This window comes from Saccostrea cucullata, unplaced genomic scaffold (assembly GCF_032062105.1).
Source record: "Saccostrea cucullata isolate Sc308-1 unplaced genomic scaffold, CSIRO_AGI_Scuc_v1 ctg2252, whole genome shotgun sequence".
In the NCBI taxonomy this organism is placed as follows: Eukaryota; Metazoa; Mollusca; class Bivalvia; order Ostreida; family Ostreidae; genus Saccostrea; species Saccostrea cuccullata.
In genome coordinates, this window is record NW_026923728.1 from 151,577 (window position 1) to 176,364 (window position 24,788).

General features: G+C 36.1%; 2 protein-coding genes across 6 annotated transcripts in view; one reads left to right on the plus strand and one right to left on the minus strand.

The window, feature by feature from the left end:
• Positions 1–24,788, minus strand: part of LOC134264786 (uncharacterized) — a 112,503-nt gene that overhangs the window by 49,194 nt on the left and 38,521 nt on the right. Inside the window, exons 1-3 of one of the 5 annotated variants that reach the window (XM_062747069.1) lie at positions 3,121–3,384; positions 1,048–1,266; positions 7–182 (exon numbers count right to left, since the gene is read on the minus strand). The exons of 1 other annotated variant lie outside the window; for it this stretch is intronic. In XM_062747069.1, coding sequence (XP_062603053.1) covers positions 7–182; positions 1,048–1,266; positions 3,121–3,253 — 528 coding nt within the window. In that variant the 5' untranslated portion in view covers positions 3,254–3,384. Of the gene's footprint in view, positions 1–6; positions 183–1,047; positions 1,267–3,120; positions 3,385–24,788 lie in introns of those variants that run through there. 3 more of the 5 variants (XM_062747070.1, XM_062747071.1, XM_062747073.1) reach the window with 3 other exon arrangements.
• LOC134264785 (uncharacterized) overlaps positions 10,988–24,788 on the plus strand; it is a 44,047-nt gene continuing 30,246 nt past the window's right edge. The window contains exon 1 of the mRNA XM_062747068.1: positions 10,988–12,769. Coding sequence (XP_062603052.1) covers positions 11,092–12,769 — 1,678 coding nt within the window. The 5' untranslated portion in view covers positions 10,988–11,091. The remainder of the gene's footprint in view (positions 12,770–24,788) is intronic.

A 24,788-nucleotide genomic window follows, 5' to 3' on the forward strand; every position in this document is an offset into this window, starting at 1 on the left:
ACATACCTTTATTGATATTTTTTGTTGTTTTAACTCTGCTAATAATGTCATATTTGACGAGTTCCGACTTCGCCAATTCGTTGAAAGGATGGGTTGATGTGTCAACCGTGATCGAATTTGTGCTCTTGTTAATTCTGTCCTTACCTGGAATGCAGGTCCAACTAATTTGATTGGACAAAATTCTAAAAGGAAGGGAAAATGAATAATAAGTAAACATGTACTGTAAACCAATTATTATACGCGTCATTTTTTATTCGCGACTCGTTAGAACTAATGGATTTATTTCCGCGAACGAGTGGTCACATTTTTTTATTTCCACGAGTATTTTGGAATCAAATTTAAATTTTATATCCGCCCATAAACTAGGTAAAATGGTAGCGTGAGGTCTGCTTACGCATTATTTAAGATATTCTGTGCATTGCGTCCATTTAAAATCTTATATCCGCCCATAAAGTGCATGAGTAAAATGTTTACCATAAGTATACTTCATACGCATTTTCACAACGCTCAAACGAAAATCGGGAAAAAAATCTAGGAGATTAAAATCAATTTAAAACTCTCAATTGTAAAAGTGCCTTGTACTAACTGGGTAATCGACGCTTTCTAAAATCTACATAGCCAAGGGGCAATTATTATAAATGGTTTGGACAGAGCAGGACTGGGCCATAATTAGCCGTAATGTCTGTAACAATAAATGAACACAAGCTGAAATGATTATTGACATTTTAATCATTTTAAAACTAATAGTTTTAGATTAATTTTGCCTTTCGTTTTTATTTTTTCCGAACTGCTTCTTGTACATGTTGTACACTAACAGTAAAGTTTTTTCCGTTATTACTTGTTGAACCGTCGGGATCGGTATTGAAAAAAGGGCAAATGGTTCGCGACGATAAATATCCGCGAGCAGAGGTTACTCGCGGAACTCGCGGATAATTATCGCACGCGTATAATACTTGGTTTACAGTATATGACGTCATTACATTAATATCACTACAAGCTTTGATATTGTACGCACCGAGTAAGTAAATTCACTTCTCTCCATATTACTTCCAGACTTCAATATGCACTGATAGGTGGCGCTGTCATTGACTGTGACATCATGAATTACCAATGAGACAACGTTTGGCAGATCCACGATGATGTGAAATTTCTGGTTGTTGGTTTCTATTTTCGCTCCGTTTCTTTCCCACGTGACCTTATCAAACCTTCTGTCAATATCATCAATGGTTAATGCTACGTTATTTCCATACTGTCGAACTCTAACAACTGAAAGTAACGAGTAAAACATTTACAAATGATCTTTATAGAAACATTTTCAATATCTCTACAGTCACCTAGTCATATTCTCGCATTATATTTTACCAATGAAAAAGCTGCTGTATACAGAGAACTTTAAGCGCCCGTTATTTTTCTCTCCGATTCTGAAAAATGGGTGAATTCAAAAGGAGACAATTTTGACAAACATTAAACATTTTATCACAATGGTGCCTTTGTGTGAATAAAACGGGGCAAATTATGTTACATGCAGTGTCCCTCTATGGTGGATGTTAACGAATCACTGGGAAAAAAGTCAAAGGAGCCTAGAGATTTAATTTTGCTTCGAAATTAGTTGTACATCCAAGAATAATAAATCAATGAAATAATGCTACAAACGTAAAATTTGAAGGTAATCATTTATGTGAATTAAAGATTAACAGGTATCAATTTCTCACTTATCAAATTAGGGCGTTTTTTTTTTTTATTTAAAACACAATGTGGAACATCCGCAAACAAATTGTGGTGTTATTTTTTTAAATTTCCAAAGACATTCTCATGATTTTTTGATTTTGGTTGATGGTTTTGGATTTTCAAAATCTTGTTGCATTCATCTTCCTTCTTTAAATTGATCATCGTTTGAAACTTTATTAGTAAGGATACAGTGTATGCTTGATATAGTTATTGGTATAAAGAAACACATCGATATATAGTGCAAACTTTTATAAACAGCAAAGCATGACTGTTTACATGTAAGTACTTCATTTCTTAATTTTACCACTTCTTTTGGGAAGAATACGTTATTATTGCTGGAAAAACCATTCAAATTCATTTACATTGCTTTTATAGGAATTAATACTTATAACACCACCGTAGACGTTTCTGTTGGGGTTCTATTGTAATAACTCCGTCTTTCGGTTTGTCTGTCTGTAAATCAGTAAGTCGACAAATTGTCTTTCATTTCCATTAATATTTTAATGATTATCCTATAAAAATCAAATTCGGCATGATGTCTCTAAAGGCAGTTATTTAGGTATACTTTTAGATTCGCTAAATCAATCGGCTATGACATGTGTAAATGGTAAATGTCTTTTCTTTATGAGAACTTTTTTCTACAGTAAACGTTTTGAATATGCAGTGAATCCCCAGGAATTAATTGTGTAACCTTCGTCAGAAGAAACTGAGCCTAATTTATGTGAAAGTAAATCACAATTATGTAAGACGTGTGAGAATGTAGAACACATCGCTTTTATTATGAAATTAAAAATTAATTATGTAGCAACATGAAATAGTGGCGCATTGTGTTTTACTTCTTAACAATACACAGACCAGCTTCACTCATCAAACAGTTAGACTTCCTTCTCAGTGTTTTAATTATGTTGTTGTTCTAAATAAGTACCCTACAACAGGCGGGAATACACAAAATTTGTGTGATTCTTATTCTTACTATTCGATACCATGAACATTTATACAAGTGCTTTTTTAAAAAGATGATTATAAAAATTCAAATTATATATTTTTACTCATAAAAAATAAAAAGAAATATGTTAAAGATAATAAAACCCGTTAAATAGATAACAATATAAGTTGATGATTGTTAATAAGAATTTAAACGGCTGCCAAAATTTAACATTTTATGAATTGATTCTATTAACACATTGGTGGCACTAAAAGTATCGTAAAGGACACCTTGCCACGTCAATGCCCCTCGTTCCCGTACATATTTCAAGATTTTAAAAGCAAGATTATGACTTGGATTGATAGGTTGTAGTAGCACAATTAAAGCTGAATATAACATTATCTTAAACATTTTTTGCTGAAAATGAAATCTTCTACAGAATTAGATACTATTGAGAATACACTTACCGTATTTTGGTAATAGGGGTAGTCTTTCGTAGACCTCCCCATTGCTTCCTCGTCTGGACTGTAGGCAGAACATCTTAATCCACACCCTGAGCTTATTAGAATAATCAGGAGCAATAACTGAGGGTGATCTCATTAACAGGAAAACAACCTTACTCGATAGACTGAACTCATTAGAATGAGCAGGAGCAATAGTAAATAGCTATCCCAACCTCAGGAAAACATCTTTCCAGATTTCCTGCTTTGTCAATGGATACCTCATTCAATTCGTCATACAGCGCGTCAATGTAATTGTTTTACACTTTCAAATTGATACAATGATACACTATCTAGTCATGTGTGATATTTTCGTTTAAATAAAAACGGGGTTATTCTGGGGAATTCAGTTTTATTTTGTTATATTGACGTATAAGTGATGAAAACAAAGATATATGATTTGGAAATCAATGTTCGTATTACAAAGGTGAAATCATTTTTCTATGAATTTTTCTTTTTTCAAAATTGTTATTTTTAGCTGTTTTTTTTACTTATAATCATGCGTTTAATTTAACATGTATAAGGATTTGGGATCCATGCATTGCTAGGGCTTGTACTAGCTGCAGACACTTCGTATTATGCTGGAGGTGTAGCACCTAATGACGGCCTCAAAATTTAATATTTTTTGGAATTTATATATCATTATAACTCATTTCCGTATCGAACCCAAAATGCTCAGAGCATTGTTTCGTATGATCTTTAAAGAAATTACCCCTACCCCTTGCCTCTTAGATATAGACCCCTGGGCCTCTACGACTTTTTCCTCATAAATCATCTTTTATCTTTTAATGACATATTTGTGATAATATCTATACCAACAATTCGAAATATCAAACACTGAATATAAAATATACCCTACTCTATACATATGAATCATTTATATGTAATTGCATATATAATGTAAATAATTATGTAATATATGTAACATAAGAATGATAGAATATGTATAAATTTCCGCCGTTAAATAATTTTCCACCATTAAAATTTCCATACAGTCGTTTTGCCAGTTCCGAATTTTGATATTTTCCGAAAAATAATTAATACATGTAGTTAGTAAGAGCTAAGTATCAATACATTTAAAATTGTAAAAATATATTGATTCCTATTGTAAAAACGTTTATTAATGAGTGTTTGAATTATGTGAAGTTTTGATTTTTTGCCGTCAGTTCCAACTTCGGTTTCGTTATCGTACTTGAAAGAATCGGCATACTTTTACAATGCAAGAAATCAGAATGACTGCGACGCATAACTCTGCAGAGAAAAAATAAGATTTCATGATATTTTCATAGATTTTTATTACATTGTGCCATTAAAATTGTACATGTGACCTCTAATTTGACTTTTTGAGTTGACACTCATTTCGGGTCTCCCAGAGCGAAACATGGACTTTGTCATAATAATCACATAGAAAGCTTTGGGTATCATTAAAGTGAGCTCACAATACCCCTAGTTTCTCTTTATCCTTTGGAAATACAAATAACTTATTTTCAGCAAATAATTTAATACTTTTCTTAGGGATGCCAATGGATAATTTGTGGGCGTATATTTTATGATTTAGAGTTGAATTGAAAGGGCACCGCTAGGGTATACGGAATTCGTCGGCTTATTCGTAACTGGTGAAACGGATACTTATGTTAACTTTCGAAATAATTCTTTTTAGAAAAGACTGAATTTTTATGAAACAATATTTAATTCCACAAGTCATTTAACTACCTTGACAAAACAGTTAGATTTTGAAATAATGCCTCGTGTATTTATAGCACCGCTGAATCCGTTTCTTATTCGGAAATGGTCAAATAACTGTATCTTTGTTCTAATACTGATGATGTGGTAGCGTTATATACAATGCTTCCTACTTACATCGATCCCCAGCAGAGGCAGATAAATGCCTATATTAATACAATTATCAGGTATTTTAATACATAAGCTCTTAGATTGACAACGCGAGCTTTCAATATCTTGGTTGGAGACATACAGTGAATGAATATACCGCAATCAAAATGGCCAAAGTTAACTAGTGTCACAATCGAAGTTGATTTTGTTATATGTTTATTTGTTTTTCTTTTATTAGTATTGCCCTGTGTTGACCCTTATTTGTATTTAGCGTTTAACCTGCAAGGAATCCCATTGTGACGCTAAGGTGATTTTAATATTGGGCCACTCGCTATATAAGTTAATGTCAGGTTTGTTTTGGGTAGCGCACGTTTTCCTTGACCAGTGAAAGTAGTTTCACATGTCCGTGGAGGGTTAGGTAGTTTTATTCGTGGTAACTGAATCTCCAATCAAGGTAAGTGCAATTTATTTACATTTATTATATTGAAAAGTAGTGCAGTGTTATGTTAATTTAGCTTATTCTATTTTTATCCACGAGAAAGTGTTCGAATTGTATACGGTAATTTTATCACGTGCACATGCCTTGAGATTAAGCGTAAAGTAAAGATATTAGTTTAATACTGAGAGTGTAACAATACATTATTTTGCTTTGCCGTACGAAACGGTGTGATACATAATAGTTAAAACTGTTTGAACAAGTTGAACAATTATAATTATGTGTAAGCATTTATAATGTGTTGTAAGGCAGTCCTTTAGGGGTCAAGCTGTTTTATGTCTACGCATATTTGATGAAGGTTCCTGTACATATTTATGCATGCGTGTGGTTACACGATGGTTTGGTGCTGTCGGCGGTGGCAACCTAGAAGACTACACAAGGGCGTGGTACGCTAGGCCGAGACCGTGCGTGGGGAAATGTGGTCTCTTGGATTTAATCAGCACTGTAGACGCTTAAGACGCCTTGGATTGCGTGGGACGTCGCGGACGTTGTGGCATCCAGTGCAAGGGCGTGGTACCGTATGACATGGGCAAGGATCATCGCAGGGGGGATAAGGAAGCATACAAAATATTCTACCCTGACTTAATCAGTGCTACATTATGACGTCATAGTAGGGGAGATGACGTCAATTTTAAAACACAAATTTTCGTAATATTGGTATTTAGAGATGTAATTAAACTCTAAAAAATGAATAGAAACTTGTAAACATTAACAAAAATAAAATGCCCTTATTTTGTAATGCTGTATTCTGTCATGTTGATTAAAATCTACCACCGATGACGTCATATGTGTACATCAAGTAACTTGGGAATTGATCATGCCGTGTAAAGAGAATTTGGCTATTACGGCATGTACAAAGATACGTAAAATGGAGTTAAACAGCAAATATTGTTAATATTTTGTGACATTCATATGGAGTTCAGTTAATAAAACGGATATGCTTAATTATTGTCATTTATTTTATTCTCTTTCAAAGACAGCCAGCCCGATCAGCCTTTCCTCTTTCATTTGAGACAAAAAATTGCAACAGAACAACACTAAGCTGTATATTTCAAAACTTAAGATTTGTAAATATGGAAAGTTTGCCTCCTAAATTAGTTGGAAAGTTCTATAAAAATAGAGTAATTGGTATCGTTCCTGGTTCTTTCAGAATTTCATTAGAATTTCTTAGAAATAAAAAGTTAAGCATGGTTTTTTTTGAAAAATAAGGGTTCATATGTAAAAAATTCAAAACACCGGGTAAGATTTCGTGCGAATGTGTGGAATAATTATTTTACTAACGGGACAATTGGATTCTAGCAGCACTTTTTAGACAAAACAGATGTTTCTCAACAACATTATTTACTCAAAGAAATTATCAAACTCCGGGGTATTGTTGTTCTGTTAGCTTTTTTATTAAGGAAAATTTCGCTATTAATAGAAGTCACGTGATACCGTGGTGGGGGTGCATGTCATTGCGTTAAACATTCTTTTATCTTTATGCATTAGCTAATAATAGTTTACGTTAATCAGCGGTTTTGGTAAATTATAACACTTAATTTTCCTTAAAAAGTCTAAATTTCCCGAAAAATGACTTATATGCTTCCTTAACATACCCGTGGATTGGACTTGGACGGCTTTGGAACGTGGTCCAAGATGAACGCAAATAGACATTTTGAAATTATTCTTTAATTTTCATTTTGTATATTTGTACATATTTGTTTTCATATAAAATTGTAAAAACAACAACAATCGTGTTCGCACTGATCAAGCTTAGGGTGTCGTGACAACTAGTAAGAGCTTGATCATGTTGATAGTATTGGAGAATAATTGATAAAAAAGAATCCTTTCATATAGAATCAAGTGTGACCCTTTATCCGTCTTGTTAGTGACATCATTATTACATACAGTTACATTGTAGTAAATTTTAATCGGGCTCAAGATTCCAGAATTACTAATGAGCGGTTGTCAAGTGTAAAGAAGTATTCGGTTGCCTTTTAGATCTCACAGAATAGAACCTTGATCATATCTTAGAAAGCTTTCCAACTCGCTGATTCATTTGCTTTGGTGAGACATGTTTTTTATTGTATGATATCTGTCTATATTCATATTAATACAGCAAGACTATTTTTGGACAGAATGTAGTATTGTGTACAAATTATCCATATACAGAAAGCACCCTGATTTCATTTATAAGTTTTCCTCTTCTTACAAACAATTGTTTCTGTCCTATTCCTGAAACATTTTGTTAAAATTCTTAAATTAGGCTTTCTTTTCTTGTAAATATTAAATTACTGTAATGAACATGACCTCTAACAAAAACCGATAAAAATAAAACAGATAAGATCCTCAGTAGTAAAACGAAAGTAGAATTGTAAACATAAGGAATTCCATGTACGACAGCTTACTGCCAACTGCTCGTGGCGTACTGCGAACTTCCACACATATAGTACTGTATTTGACTGAATTTATTTAAAATATTGATATTTATCATGTTCATAGGAATTTGGAATAAAAGGCCATTTTGATTATTTTTGAGTATATCTGATATAAATGCATAAACTATCAAATCAATATATGTTGATATCCGGCAAAGAAATAATATTTTGTTATTTATACCTTTTTATTTTATTTTTTGACATACATGCATGTACAAGGGTTGTCCCAAAAAGTCGTAGACCGGGAACACAGTTTATTTTCTCTTAGTTTAATCAAATTTCTTTTCTTGTCATAGCAAAGAGTAACATTTTATGAGCATGTATTTCAAGTTTCATGACAGTACCACATTAAAAACAATGAAAAAATAAAGAAACCATGTAAGTGTACATGGGTGCGAATTTATGTCTCTCATAACATTATGGTCCCTTTTTCTGCTTCACATGAGGCTATTAATATCCAAATTAATCCACATGACCTAAGGGTGTGTTATGACCTTGACACAAGGTCATTTGGGGAAGTTCAAGGTCACTGGAAGAAAAATTTAATAAATATATCAGGGCCATATCATTTTATTCTCAGGTCTGTGTTTAATTTCACACAAAGATTACTTATAACATAAGGATGTTTCATGACCCTGACACAAGGTAATTTGGGAAATATATCAAGGCCACTGGAAGAAAAATTTCATAATTCGTGTCAAGTCCCTATCTTTCTTATGGATAAATTTAGTAGGTTCTAATTTCAATCAATGATTGCTCCTAACATAATGGTGTGTCATGTCCTTGACCAAGGTCATTTGGGGAAGTTCAAGGTCACTGGAAGAAAAAATTCATAATTCTTGTCTGGTCCTTATCTTTCTAATGGATAAACTTGTTAGGTTCTCATTTCATGCAAAGATTCCTCCTAACATAAGGATGTGTCATGAGCTCAGGTTAAGGTCATTTGGGGAAGTTTAAGGTCACTGGAAGAAAAACTCATAATACGTGTCTGATGCACATCTTTCTTAGGGATAAACTTGGCAGGTCCTCATTTCACACAAAGATTCCGGTTGTCCTAAGGATGTGTCATGAGCTTGGGTTAAGGTCATTTGGGGAAGTTCAAGGTCACTGGAAGAAATTTTTTTATAGTTTGTGTCTGGTTCATATCTTTCTTTATTATGGAAAATCTTGAATCTACTACTGCACAAAAAATTGCTTAAGACCTGAGATTGTGTCATAACTTTTAACCAAGTTCATTAATGCAAGTTCAAGGTCACTGATAGAAAAAGTTAATAATTCGTGTCTGGTCCGTATTTTTGTCTATTTTTTTTATTAGGCTGCACCTTCGTTTCTTTTTAAAAAAAAATATAATGAACAATTACACCTGCACTAAAAATGCTTCAGCATCTCTCTTCTATTAGATCCATAAAACATTCAGGATTAAGCACTTCTGAAAAACCCAAGCTGGGTATTTTGTCCCCTTTGAACAGTTCTAGTTTTAAATTAAAGTTATTAATTTAAAATAATTTATATAAGGCAATGTGAGATATTTGAGCTATATTATAAAGGATTTATTGAACTTATAATGGTGATTATCAGCACTCGTTGGCTGTATAAATGCACATGCACACCCGTATATTTGTATAGAGAACTCATGCCAATATTCACCAATGACAGCTCAATACTCCTATATTATCTGTATTTATTTCATATGATATACTTATTTGTTTATCTAATTAATAATTTTTTGTTATAGAAAAATTTTTAGATATTGGGGAGAATTGATATGACACCCGTACCCCCACCCCCGCACTCCTGATAAAAATTCCTGGGATTCGTGTGCTTAATTGCTCCGCTTTCAAAGAGGTAGGTTCAATTACTCCATTAGCCATGTCATTATACCAATTAACTGACCAAGGACCTACGTCCCATTTCTTTTGAAATAGTTCTAACATTATATAGTTAAGCATTTAAATCATACGTTGGGGGGGGGGTTCAAAATATAAAAAAATGGCTTAGAATTTTAGCTTTATTTAAGGAAATTTTAGGAAAATGACACTATGACGTCATAATACAGTGATGAGAGGAAAAAATTAAGTCAATTTTATTTGATATGAAGACATCAATGGTCCATGAAAAATTTTACATATTTTCAACTAAAAATGAGCAGTTCTGATTTTTTTTTCAGAACTTCACAGAGCCAAAAGAGGCAAAAAGTGAACCTTGCTCTTTATTAATCTTCACTTGTTATTCCTAGAATAGCTACTTTTTATCCAGCACATTGTAACAGGAATCCATAACAATTAATGAAATAGTTTTCAGTTTCATATTTCTGAATAACCGTGTCAATAAAATTTAGGATCACTTAGATGGCAAATTATTTTTATGCGCATATAAATTGCCTCTTTAAAGATTGATTTATCGGCCTATTTGAAAAAAAGAAAAGGAATTGGTTTCTTGAAAACTGAAAAAATATTATGTTTTCTAGGTATTACAAACATCGGTTACCAGAGAAAAAAATTGCAAGTTAATAATAGGTACGAAAAAAAGATGAAAAGAAACCGAAGAATAACAAGAAGGTCTTCCGCTGAAGACGGGAGACCTTAATAATAAAAGTGAAAAAGAAACTTAAGAATAACAAGAAGGTCTTCCGCTGAAGACGGAAGACCTTAACAAGAAATCTTCCGCTGAAGACGGAAGACCTTATCATGAGGGTCTTCCGCTGAAGACGCTAGCTGTGGCACAAGATTACGCGGACAGAAAAGATTGCTGCTTTAACTGATTGGTGTATAATGAGAAGTTGTTTAATAAAAAATATTCTACACTTGCTTTCTGTTTTATACAGTGTGTATGTATCAGGAAATAATATGTAATTCATGTCTACAAGAAGATTTGTGTGATTTATTACTCCCCTTGCAAAGAGGTAGGTTCACTATCATCATAAAATGGCCCCGTCTTTATACCAATTAACTGTCCAAGTCCTTACGTCCCATTTCGAACATCAACATAATGTGGATCCTTAGTGCTTTCATTTCCTAAAAAAATCTTGAGAGAGTCAACATTATTTTGTGTTTTTGTATAATTTATCTGCATAGAAGGCATATTCAATTTGATTAGATGATTTTGTATGAAAATGATATTTCCTTTTTTAATGTTTTCATTTTAATTTCTTTTCAGGAAATTGATTTCTTAGAGACCTAGAAATTCGACTACATGGCATTGAAAAGTTTTAGCACTCAGTGTAAGCAACGGCAGTGTTTTCAGTGTAAGGGGGACACAGAATTCTACTGTAAAACTTGTGATTATGAATTATGTCTACAGTGCAAAGAGAGACACATTAATTTATACATCAAAGACCATGATCTTGTGCTGTACCGTGAGAAATACCAAAGTCTAACAAAGCAAGAAAGCTGTGAGAGACATCCAGACAAATTATATGATAGATACTGTCTTTCATGTGAAGTCCCTGTCTGTGTTAAATGCAAAGTATACAGAAATCTCAAAATGTTACCTTTTTCATTCCTGTTGAATAAACACAGAAAACACGAAATGCTGGATCTAAGTACAGCCTATGAAACAAACCGTCGAAAATACAGAGGAATCATCCACAAAATGAGAAGTGACATAATCTACAACAGCTGTCATCATCTGACAAGAATAAAAACTGATTTGAAATTTTTTCACACCTGCAACATTCAATCAGAGATGTCGGTGAAAGCCCGTAGACTGAAGAATCTCATTGATAATGATGTGAAAAGTAGGATTAAAAGTTTAAAGATTCAAAAACCGCAAATATATGAAAAACAGATCCGTAAATTGAAAAGACACATCTATAGAACAGAAAACTATGAATATAAATTTGAACAGTCAGTATACAAACCTATTAAATTTCTCTTATTTCTTAAGAAAACCACTGTCCCAAAACCAAAACAAAATCCTTTTCTTACCCATCATTTTATACTCTCTCTGACTGAGAAAATAAACAGGAAAGATGTGATTACATTATTGAGTGAAATCCAGCTTACAGAAACAGAAAAAAGACAGGTAGGAATTGACTCTGTGTTGAAGCTGATGTTTACACCTGTATTGCATAAATCTATGACAGTATTAAGTCTTGATGAAATAAGACACATTTCCCGTGAATCTTCAGACCGACTCTGGATCAGTGACAGGAACAATATCGTCCTTATCAACACAGCGGATGATAACATTCATCAACAGGAAGAAATAGGTACTTCGTTTGGAGGGCACACAGTGGACATTAAAGGTGATCTTATTTATATAGACAGGAATTTGAACATAATCAAGCTATCACAAGATAACAGATCAAAGTCTATACTAATAAAACAAACAGAAAATTGGATACCACTCTGTGTCTTCTGCTCCCCCTCCACTGGACTGCTGGTTGGTCTGCGAGATGTTCGACAAACAGGTAAGGTAGTCCGTTACGATTACAAAGGAAAACACATACATACCATACAACACGACGATAAAGGTCAGGCAATGTATGGAGATCCTTACTACATCACAGAGAACCGCAACGGAGATGTTGTTGTGTCTGACTGGCCCCATGCTGTAGTGGTGACAGATCGTGGAGGAAGACATCGCTTCTACTACAGAGGACACCCTCCATCGTCAGGAATATTACCACAAGGAATTTGTACAGGCGCAATGTCAAACATTCTTGTGTGTGATGCTCTTACCGACGCAGTACATATGATTGACCAGGATGGTCACTTTTTGTCACTGATACTTAATCAGCAGTTACAAGGGATAAACCCACCATGGAGCCTGAGTTATGACAAACACACTTGTCTTCTCTGGGTTGGATATAGGACCAACAACCGATTTTGTGTTTACAGGTACATAAACGGACAGGACTACTTACCAGGTAATTCTGAAAGATAACCGTAAAACAGGTCAAAGATACATAAACACATAAACACATATGATCATCAGATAAGTAACTGCCCAGCTAGCACAAAACATTTTTATAAATGTTCTTAAAACATTTTCAAAATGTTGCGAAAAAAGTGTGCCAATCCTTATCTAATGCTTCAGATTTAAATTCTGGGAGTGGATCACAAATTTAATTTAAATGACAAAAACAGTATTATTATATGTTTTTTTTTCATTTACTTATTTTTAATTTGTTTGTTTGTGTATTCTTTCACTTATTGATTTCTGGCGGATCTTTTATATCATCAAAGAGCTTTATACATGTCTGTTTATGATTGATTGATTGATTGTATACTGTTTAACGTCCCACTCCAGAATATTTCACTGATATGGAGACATCACCATTGCCGGTGAAGACCTGCAAATTTAGGCCTATGCTCGGCACTCAGGGCCTTTGAGCAGGGAGGGATCTTTATCGTGCCACACCTGCTGTGACACGGGACCTCGGTTTATACGGTCTCATCCGAAGGACCGCCCCATTAAGTAGCCTTTTACGACAAGCAAGGGGGTATTGAGGACCTATTCTAACCCGGATCTCCACGGGGACATGTCTGTTTAATCAATAAGCCAAAAATAGAAAAAAAATCGTTTAATTAAAAATAACAATTCCTCATAACACTATTCTTTCTATACATTTTTTTTCTTCACAAACTCAATTTTAGGAAAATTGCAATTATACATTATTTGAATGTTTTAAGAACACTTTGAAAGTAACATTACAAAATGTCGCAGCAATGAAAAGTGAAAATGAAGTCGTTCATTTTCACAAAATACTCTTAAAATTACTAAATGAATTAAATTGCGCCGCAATTATATAAATGTTTAAGAAACAAAAATAAATTTGAAAATGTTTCCAAAAAATGTTGCAAAAAGTATAATTGAATTGTTTAAAGATACACCAAAGGCTTTTTTCAAGATTTTTGTCAATTTTGAGATTTTTGGCTAAGAAAACAATGCTAATCACTGCTTTATAATGCATGAAAAATTCTTGCTGATTATCAAATGGTTTTCGAACTATTTAACAATATTCAAATATAAACACTAACACATGTGAATTTGCCGTTATTGAAGCTTCTGATATGTTCTGTAACTGCCTGCTTTTGAAAGGAGCAATAAATCACTGTGACCACTTGGGGAATTCTTCCCTAGCCAAACAGAGGCTATTAGTTATTAAACTACAGGGACTCTAGATTTAGGGAAGGAGATCCAACAGTGACCATGAAATAGGAGGTGGAGCAAAGCTCTTGCCATTTTGCCGGGAAATCTTTCTGATTCAGAATTGAATCTATTTTACTTCATTAAAAGCACCTAAATAAAGAATAGAAACCTCCCATTCTTGTGAATATTCATAGGAAATATGGATAAGTGACAGTATCCAAAGCTGAATCTCCAAGATGTCACATATTTCTAGCTTTGGCAGACTTTGTTGTGTAATGGGTTTTTGTCCTCTACTGTAAAGTAAGATCAGACAGTTGATGGTATTATGTCAAAGGATTCAGCTCCCTTATTTATTGACCAATTTCTCTGAAAACTGGCCAGAATGTGTCTCAAATGTTGAATATGAATAATGTTTAAATAAGATAAAAATGAAAATTTAAATTAAGAACATTCAATAGTAAATTTAACAAACTTTCCAATGATATATACTTTTAATATGTCATCTTTGTTAATGAAAGAACTACAAAGAAATTAAATTTTGCCCTGTGGAAACCATTGGTGTATCCTTAAGTTGTAGTAAAAAGAATTATTATATTTAATGTTTTAAATGAACATTTTCACTGCCTTGGCTGAACAATAGCCGGAATTGAATGCTTAACTAAAAGCGATATAAAGAATACTGAAAGTTAACGCTTTGCAAAATCCAAAAATTTCTAAAATTTTATCTAATTATAATCATTCAACTGTATCAAAAGCTTTTTTCAAAATCAACAAAAAAGATAAGTCTATCTAGAAATATTCTCAATACTTGTCTAATGTCTAGTCAATCAAATCTGTAATAGCTTTTATATTTATGTTCAATGTAACGTGTTTTATCAACATCAACTATTTAAGGCAGTATTTTTTTTTAACTTTACTTGCGAGAATTTTAGCTAATATTTTTAAAATCAAAATTAAGTACTGATATTGGTCTTTGATTCTTTAATAAAGCTCGATCTTTATCTTTTTAAGGAACAAAATTTATGATTTCTTTTTCTTTGTTCTGAAGAAAGAGATATTAACTGAGTGGTTTCATTTAAACTATTTACCACTATGTCTGCTATTTCGGGCAATTCAAACAGAAGTCTATCACTTCTTCTTATTTGATTTGATTTCTTTTACGATAATTTTGCATTTATTTTGACTTATTAAACTCACATAAAGATTCTTTTGTATATTTAAAGTACATTTTTTGATTATTTTCACCGTTCACAAAATGACTAATGGAAAGATATGGAGATAACGAACAGTATTAAATCTCAAAGTTTATAAAACAATATAATATAGGAGCAAGGCAAACACGGACCATCAGCTTAAGTGGGATCAGGTGCCATGGAGGAGTGAGCTTCCCCTGCTGACCAGTCACACCTGCCGTGTGCTCATTCTCATGATTGGGAAATAACGGAAAAATCCGTCGTCAATTCAGTGTATAAATAATGGACTAACAATTGGTATGAAAAGCGGCCGTCAGCTCAGTGGCTCAGTGGTAAATTGTATTTGATGACAATGTCTCTGTATCAATCATACGAAATGACTTCATACGAGACTACTTATATTCTTGTTTCATCAACTTGCTTGTCAATAATTCACCTCTTTTTAGAATTTGTTCATACGTAGAGCATGTTCTTGCGTATCGAATCAACTAAGATATGCACACTCCGTATAAGGTGATGTAGGTATATTGCTGCATAAGTGAGGGAAGTTGACGATAGAAAAGTTAAAGTCGTAACGTTTATCATATAACTTGGTTGTTAAGATACCATTAACGTCTTTTTCAAATAAATTATCCAAGTATGAAAGAGATGTCTTAGACTATGTTGTATCTAGATTTGTTATCTCAAGCTCTCCTGGATATATCGTAACGACGTAGGAATGGAAATCACCATAATGATTGTTAATTGACAATACGTCGTGAATATGTTAAAATGTTATTTATAATTATTTTATATTCTTATTAAGTTATTAGTCCCCTACCGGTGAAACCGAAGGGTAGGGGGGACTATAGGTTTCCTCTGCGTCCGTCCGTCCGTTCGTCTGTCCGTCCGTCCGTCTGTCTGTCTGTCCGTCTGTCTGGTCCCGTCAGTCTGTCCCACTTGGTTTTCCGCACTTTTTTTCTAAACGCTTGCAGATATTGAGCTGAATTTGGTATGTGAGTGTATTTTAATGAGTTACAGATCAAGTTTGAATTTCGCTTCGCTTCATTGATTTTTGACAGAATTATGGCATTTTGAATATTTTCCTAATCGCTAAATTAAGATCGGGTTCGAACTGCGCTAACTTCCGATTGTCGACAATAATACACTCGGACTTCCTCGGACGACTCGTACCTCGCACATAACCTCGGACGTCAACGGTGATCTACCATCTTGCTGATTCAGTCATGTGATCTTATTTGAATTTCTTTCAAATGTCATACATTTGAAATCAGAGTTATTTTGTGGCACACTCAACAGTTTTTTCTTGCTTTCAAAGCCTGTTAACATGAGGGTGTAATCAAAACCTGCTTACGATAAGGAATTGCATAAATTAAGAAACGTTTTCGAAGAACGTTATTCAGAGCGAAATATGAAATGAGTGATAAGGCAGTTTCCGGGGGAGAAATATAAGGATCTGTTGCGTATTCCTCCACCAATCACATCCGAGGTTTGAATGGAGCGTAGCGGAGTCAGCCGAGGATTGCCGATTGACAATAATATGAAGCGAGGAAAAGACGGTGGAGAAATGAGTTGAATTTTCGTCTTACTGTGGATTATTTTATTAGTTTTAATGCATTTACAACTTGAAAATTTTTCAATTTTACCTTGGACTGGACTTTTGCTTATTATAAAATGACATCCTGAAGAAAAAGGGGAACCCGGTAGGGGACATGAATTGCTTATGCAATACCCTCAGAATGCTTGTTTAAATAGAGATTGTTAAAGAAACTTTCTTTTTCCTTGTGCATTTCATTTTTATCGCATATAATTTTATCATTAACTACTGATTCTCTCATTTTGTTTTTGTTTTTTTCTGAAAACAAAATGTAGATTTTTCTCCCTCTTCATACAATTTTGCTTGAGATCTCATAGACTCAGCACTTTAAAATAATAGTTGCGGGTCCTTACGGTGAGAACACAAAGCTTAACACTACTCGTAAAAAGGCATAGTCCGCCATATTTCCCGTTCATGAACGCTATCCCAACAACCCCTACATAAAAAGTAGATCTATTAACAGTTAAAGGGGCGTAGCAACAGGGAGGCCAGGAGGGCCTGCCCCCCTCCACTTTTTTCCCCAACTTTCAAACTTTTTCAGGTAAGTAAATAAGTAAAAAAAATGTTTTCTCCGGCCGCCCCCCCCCCTCTTTCAAAAACAATGCTACGCCACTGAGTTAAAGTTATTTTTTGTTGTGGTCAGGCAAATGTAGACGTACATCGTACTTTGCCATTCTACTCGGTAGCGATGAGAATATGAAATTGTACGCATTATTTTCCAAAACACGAAAAAAGTATCATGAAAAATACAGGTCAATACATTATTCACAAATAAGGAATGCACATAAAAACAAGGAATAAATGCAAAAAAATGTAAGACCTCGAAAGAAATACTATACGAGTTTCGAGTGCAATCGGGTGTAGCGGAATCGAAAGGTTCACATACCCGTCTAGTGGTGTCCAGCTTTAAAAACCGAGGCTCCGTATAATGGCAGACCTTGGCACGATAGATATCACGCACTGCTAAATGCCCTGAGTAGCAAGTAAATTATACCCTTCACCGGTATATGGTGACGTCTCTAGAGTACCGACCTGACACAACCTAACACCAGAGGGAACCCGAAGCGGACCCCGGGTTAGCTTTGCGGGTTTGCTCGGGGCCGACTTCGTGTTTGCTTTCAGAATTTTGCCTTGGGTGCGCTCCAGGTTTTTACCGGGTTCGCTCGGGGTCAGCTCTTGGTGTGCTAGAGCGAATCCAGAGTTCGCTTTCTGGGTCCGCTTTCCGCACTGATGCGTGAAGCGGACCCCGCTTTAACACCCCTACTAATGTGTTCGGAACCTTTTATTTTTCGGTGTTCGGCAAATAATAAAACCCGGTGAGTTCAGAGTAGCTCTGGCAGTGGCTCTGGCGAGAGTTAGCGAGACTTCAGCGAGATAGGGTAAATTATTCACGGAAATATGGTTAGGAAGTGACTAGCACGTGGAGGCATGGTAAACAGAAAAGTTATGTTGCGTTTCAGTTTTCACCCCCCAGAATCAGCTGATAATATATGTAGAAGTGTACTGCAATCAAACGATCTCTTTTACATTCCATCAAACTTACATAAGTATTCTCTATAATACAATTTCATGAATTAAAATTTCTTTTTGGACAAATATTTTTTGCATGGAAACCGGGACTATATTTTTGGCGTCAGATTAGCAAATGAGGCACCAGCATGATTTTAACTGACCAATCAGCTGAATGAGTATTGCATTATGGGTTACTACGAATACTACAGGAATTTTACGCTTGTAAAAAAGGAAAATCTTATGGTAGATGAAAAGCATTTTTAAAAATATTATCTTCATGCTTATAATGACAAACAATTCATTTGTTAAATATACGGCGGAAGTCTGGGTTTCTGAAAGTCATACTGCAAAAGCGATTTGCGTCTGTTTTAATTCCTTTGTTGTACTATCGGTGAATACAATTGCCAGGTGAATTCCCTGGCCGAACACGTGATCACGAACGTAAACAAAGTTTTGTCCATTTAAATGCATAAAAGATGCTGCTCGTTCTCCTTACCCTTGAAGCGCTGTTTTCTAAACTAGACTGTAATGTTCATATCTTAAAATAGTCATTCAGATTTAATGTTTTCCCACGTTTAGGAATTTGCTATACCAGCAGAATATTATATGTTAAATACAATTCAGTAATTGATGTTGACAGTTTCAGCCACGCCGATTTGTGTAATCATTTAGTTATGTAGTTTAGAATTAAAGCGTTAAAGCGAGCAGACGTGTTTCTGTTATAAGTGTCTAGAACACGGACAGTACATTGGCGACGAGGAAAAACAATAATGGCAAAGGCATTGCAGTTACCTGCACTTAATCCCTTTGATGTAAATGGTGACCAGACAAGCGTTTCCCAAAGGTGGGAAAAGTGGAAGAAAACTTTTGAATTTTACATAACGGCGACAGGGATTACGGATACAGCACAAAAAAGGATTTTGTTTCTACATTGCGTGGGAAGTGAAGTCCAAAAAATATTTGATACCCTTTGGGAGTCGGGAGATGATTTGGACGGTGCCAAAAAGAAATTAGATGAGTACTTCCAACCAAAACGGAACATAGCATTTGAGCGCCATTTGTTCAGGAATGCGGCACAAGGTGAAACAGAAAAAATTGACAGTTTTGTGATTGGGCTGCGCAAACTGGCCGTAACCTGTGAATTTGAGAAGCCAGACGACAACATTCGCGATCAAATCGTTGAAAAGTGTAGATCGTCAAAATTAAGAAAAAGACTCCTAAAGGAAAAGGAATTAACTTTAAAAAGTGCAATGGACATAGCCCGAGCTGGCGAAATCGTAAACGAGCAAGCGGATAGATTCAAGGGCAGTGAAACATTTTCAAGCTCCGATGTAAACACTGTTAGGCCATCGGTAAGTCACAGGAAACAATACGTGTCTGAGAAAAGTTTGCAGAAAGATGCCACGTGTTTTCGGTGCGGGCGGAAGGGCCACATTGCAAGGAACTGTACAATTACTAAGGACAAAACGTGTAATAAGTGCGGGAAAAAGGGTCATTTCGCAAAAGTGTGTAAGACTAAATCGGACACCCCGCGCACTAAACCAGGTAAGGACCGCAGTACAAAGCATGTTCATTTAGTGCAGAGCGAGTCCTCAGATGACGAGTTCGCATTTGCTGTCTACAAAAACGATACAAATGGCATGATAGACGTTAGCGTGGGCGGAGCTAAGATACAGATGTTAATTGACTCTGGCGCGAGCTGCAATATCGTTAACCACAATGTATGGAGCGCCGTTAGAGCTAACGACGAAACAATGTCTCTATCGAGAAGCACAAAAAGATTGTTTTCTTACGGATCAAAGGAACCGTTACAAATACTTGGAACATTTCGGGCAGTAACCAAGCATGGACTGCGTGAAACATATGCAGAGTTTGCTGTCGTTGAGGGCGATTATATTTCCTTACTAGGAAAAGACACAGCGGTAGAGCTAGGAGTTCTACGCATAGGAACCAATGAGCCGGACCTATGCTCCGTTAGAAGTGAACTTGATAGGATTGTTGCCTCAAGAAATTCTGTTTTCGATGGAGTAGGGAAACTCGGAAATTTTCAACTGAAAATTCATGTCGACAAGACCGTGACCCCTGTAGCACAACCGTTACGACGTTTACCATTTAATGTGAGGAAAAGCGTGCACAAAAAGCTCGAGGAGCTGGAGAAGGTGGACATAATTGAGAAAGTAAACAGCCCAACGGCCTGGGTGTCGCCACTTGTCGTTGTGCCTAAGAAAAACGGGGAAATTCGAATCTGTGTCGATATGAGACGGGTCAACACTGCTGTTCAACGTGAGCGATACCCTATCCCGACTGTGGATGAAATGCTTGAAGATATGAACGGCAGCACAGTGTTCTCAAAACTTGATTTACGCTGGGGATACCACCAAATAGAGCTAGACGAGGAATCAAGAGAGATAACCACATTTGTGACACACGAGGGCCTTTATCGCTATAAGCGCCTCATGTTCGGAATTTCCTCAGCATCTGAGATCTACCAAAGAGTAATTGGACAAGTCATTCAAGGTATCAAAGGAGTAAGGAATTTGTCTGATGACATTGTAGTCTACGGGACGGATCAGGCGGATCATAACAAGAAACTTACGAAGGTGCTCGACAGACTAGCTGAGAAAGGGCTTACCCTAAACAGAGAAAAATGCGAATTCGGTCTGTCAAAAATTGTGTTCCTCGGACATGTGATTTCATCAGAGGGGGTTAAACCTGACCAGGAAAAGATCAAAGCAGTATCGGAGACCAGGACGCCGAGCAACAGTTCCGAAATAAGGAGCTTCCTGGGGCTAGCAAACTACTGCGGCCGTTTTATACCAAATTTTTCAACGATAGCTGCCCCATTACGAGAGCTTACAAGGAAGAACACGCACTGGAGTTGGACGAAAAGACACCAGGATGCGTTCGACATGCTAAAAAGAGCGCTCGTAAGTGCCGAAGCACTAGCATACTACAATCCAAAAGCCGAGACAAGAATAATCGTGGATGCAAGTCCCGTTGGACTTGGGGCCATTCTAGCACAGAAACAACCGGACGGATTGTTTAAACCAATTGCATATTCAAGTCGAACTCTAACCGACGTTGAGCAAAGATATTCGCAGACTGAGCGCGAGGCTTTAGGTGTCGTGTTTGGTTGTGAAAAGTTTCACATGTATATATACGGGCTGGAGTTCGAAATCTGGACGGATCATAAGCCGTTGACTTACATTTTCTCTCCAAAGTCGAAACCACCAGCTAGAATCGAGCGATGGATGTTGCGACTTCAACCGTATAAGTATAAGATTGTCTATATACCTGGACCAAAGAATGCTGCTGATGCTCTATCCAGATTGAGTCAGAATCAGGCTTGCCGAATACGCCACATTGCAGACGAGTATGCGCATTTCATTGCAGATAATGCTGTACCGAAAGCACTCACTATTGAAGAAGTTCGTCAGAAAACGTCGGAGGACCGAGAACTCGTCGGAATTATGAGGAGGATCGAAACAGGACACGGCCGATTAGATCCTAAAATTCGTACTGTGGAAGCGGAACTTTCAGTCGTCGACGGAATAGTATTACGTGGATCGCGCATCTTACTGCCTAAATGCCTAAGGAAACAAACAATACAGTTGGCCCACGAAGGACACCAGGGTATTGTCCGCACGAAACAAAGATTAAGAGAAAAGGTATGGTGGCCAGGCATAGATACAGAAGCCGAGCGATTTGTTAGAACATGTCAACAATGCCAACTTTTGTCGAACAACAATAGGCCCGAACCAGTTCGAACAACGATATTACCCGATGGGCCATGGCAGGATCTGGCTATAGATCTTATGGGACCGTTTCCTTCTGGGGAATATCTACTAGTCGTTATAGACTATTTTTCCCGATTTCAAGAAGTAGCCATTATGAAAAAGATAACCAGTGAGAAGATCATTCCTCAACTTGAGAGTATGTTCGCGAGGCACGGTTTACCTTACAGCATGCGGAGCGACAACGGACCACAGTTTGTGTCAGAGGAGTTTAAGGGATACCTGAATTCAAATGGTATCAAACACATTCGGACTACACCATACTGGCCACAAGGAAATGGGGAGGTAGAAAGGCAAAACCGAACACTACTCAAAGCCATTAAAGCTGCAAACGCAGAAGGCAAGGATTGGAGACAAGAACTACCCAAGTTCTTACTTGCGTACCGTGCGACCCCACTGTTACGGCCATTTCGGTAACTAGACTTTTTAGGGTCATTTAAGTGTGATGTGACGTCATCGTTTTTGGGGCACAGTAATTTTTTGTGTAGAGCCCGTCAGGCGTGTTATCATGACAGAACGCAGCAGGGCTTGGTGCCGCATATGTTACCAGTTTGCCATTTGCTAGTTTACTATGATGCTTTCCAGTCTTTGTATTGATATTTATATCACTGGAGGAAACTTCTAATTGGTGAGTTTTTCTATGTAAATCATTTAGCTGTATACACTGTATATTTGTCATCTCAGTAAAGTTAGCATTTTTATGAACCTGGCTATCAAGACAAGTTATTGTTGAAAGTACTTGTGCACTATGTTGGAGTGATAATTAGTAAGTTAGGTACATTATTGACATACATATTGTAATTTCGCTGGATATGTGCACATTTATTACGTACGGGAGATAAATCTTTTTACTGCCATGTTTTTCTATCATGATTTGTGTCAAGAAGAGTTATGCCTCTTTGTTTACATTTGACGACAGTGTCTGTGTATTGAAGTATTTTCTAGAACATGTAATACATCATGATTATTTGCTAGGATGTGTTATTATGTGTAACTTGCTTAAAATATCTTGTATTTATAGTATTTTTCTTTGTATTTTTTGTAGTAAATCGTCGTCATTTCCAAGTTATTTCCACGTCATTTTCCACGTCATATTTTCCAAGTCATTTCTACGTCTACATCCATGTCAATGTAATCGTCATTTCAACGTCATTCACGTCATTTCCCTGTCAACTTCAACTTCAAGTCATATTTTCCATGTCATTGTCATCGCCATATCTCATCATCCTCATAAATAAAATCATTGGACGCATTTACATGTTGTTTCCTTAATTACCTGTCCGGAGTCAGTACAAAATATTTACAATTAGAAAATGAGATGAAGGAAGGAGAGGAGGGTGAGTCACAGGAGGGTCAGCCCAGAAGGAGTGAAAGAAAGAAAAAGATGACTGAAAAAGGTGCTGAATTTACTTTAGAGACTAAGCTCAACAACAGAGAGAAATGTTACAAGGTACTGTTAGCACTTAGTGATAATTTAAAAGGACTTTTGGAGTCGTCAGATGATAAGGACACCATCAAAACTGCTTATAGTAAATGGTTGGACAATTACGAGGACTTTCTAGAGTTCCAGGAAGAAGTTAAAGCATTCATCTCCCCGAGCGAGCAGACGGTAGATGAAGAAATATTCACCGGAAGAAATAAACAACTAATGGATGTGAAAGAGTCAGTGGAAAAATGGTTTTCAAGACATTCGAAAGGTGTTCCATCTGATAAACGATCCATTGTTTCAAAGTCAAGTAACTATTCAGTGGCCAAGCTTGAGGAAAAACAACATAAAGCAGAACTATTGGCAAAAGCAGCTGCGCTGAAAGAAAAGAAACAGATAGAGGAGGCCAAACTACAGTTAAAAATGAAAGAAGAAGAACTTCACATACAAACAGCACTAAAGATCAGTGACGCTCGAACTAAAATTATTGAAGAACTAGAAAGGAGTGAATTGAGGGACCAACAGCTTACCGAAGCTTTAAGTGATATCCATGCAGAATTGCATCACCATGGCGCACCTTTGTTTTCACCTGTATTGAAACCAGCTGCACAGCAGTTACCGCATTTGCATGTACCCGTGTCTACCACACAGTCTACCTTGAATCCACATGCGCCTTTGTTTACATCTGTGTCCAGGACTGTAAGTCAGCAGAACTGGAATACACCATTTGTGACTCCAGGTACTTCATCACATGTGCCTGTTAGTGTGACTACATGTACGCCACATAGTATTCCTTACATTCCTATGTCGACACAATATAGTACGCCTTATGTACCTGCGTTACCAACGTTCGGTGACTTGTACAATTCAGGACATGCGCACAGTCATAACCGTGAACATGAAGGCCTACTTATTGTGGCACAAGAGCTAAATAAGCCAAAATCAGAAATACAGAAGTTTGAAGGGAATCCAATGGACTACCAGAGATTCATTAGACAGTTTAATACAAGGGTGTGTGCTAATACCAGCTCATATGAAGAACGTTTGAACTTTCTTCTGCAATTTACCAGTGGTGAGGCTAACAGAATAGTGACTGGATATTCACACTTAAATGCGGAAGGAGGATACAAGGCAGCGATGGATGAATTCAAAGATCGATATGGTGACCCAGACATTGTTGCGCAAGCTTATGTGAAAAAAGCATTGAATTGGTCATCAATAAAACAAGACAATGCAAGGGGACTTGATGACTATGCAATATTCCTTACAGA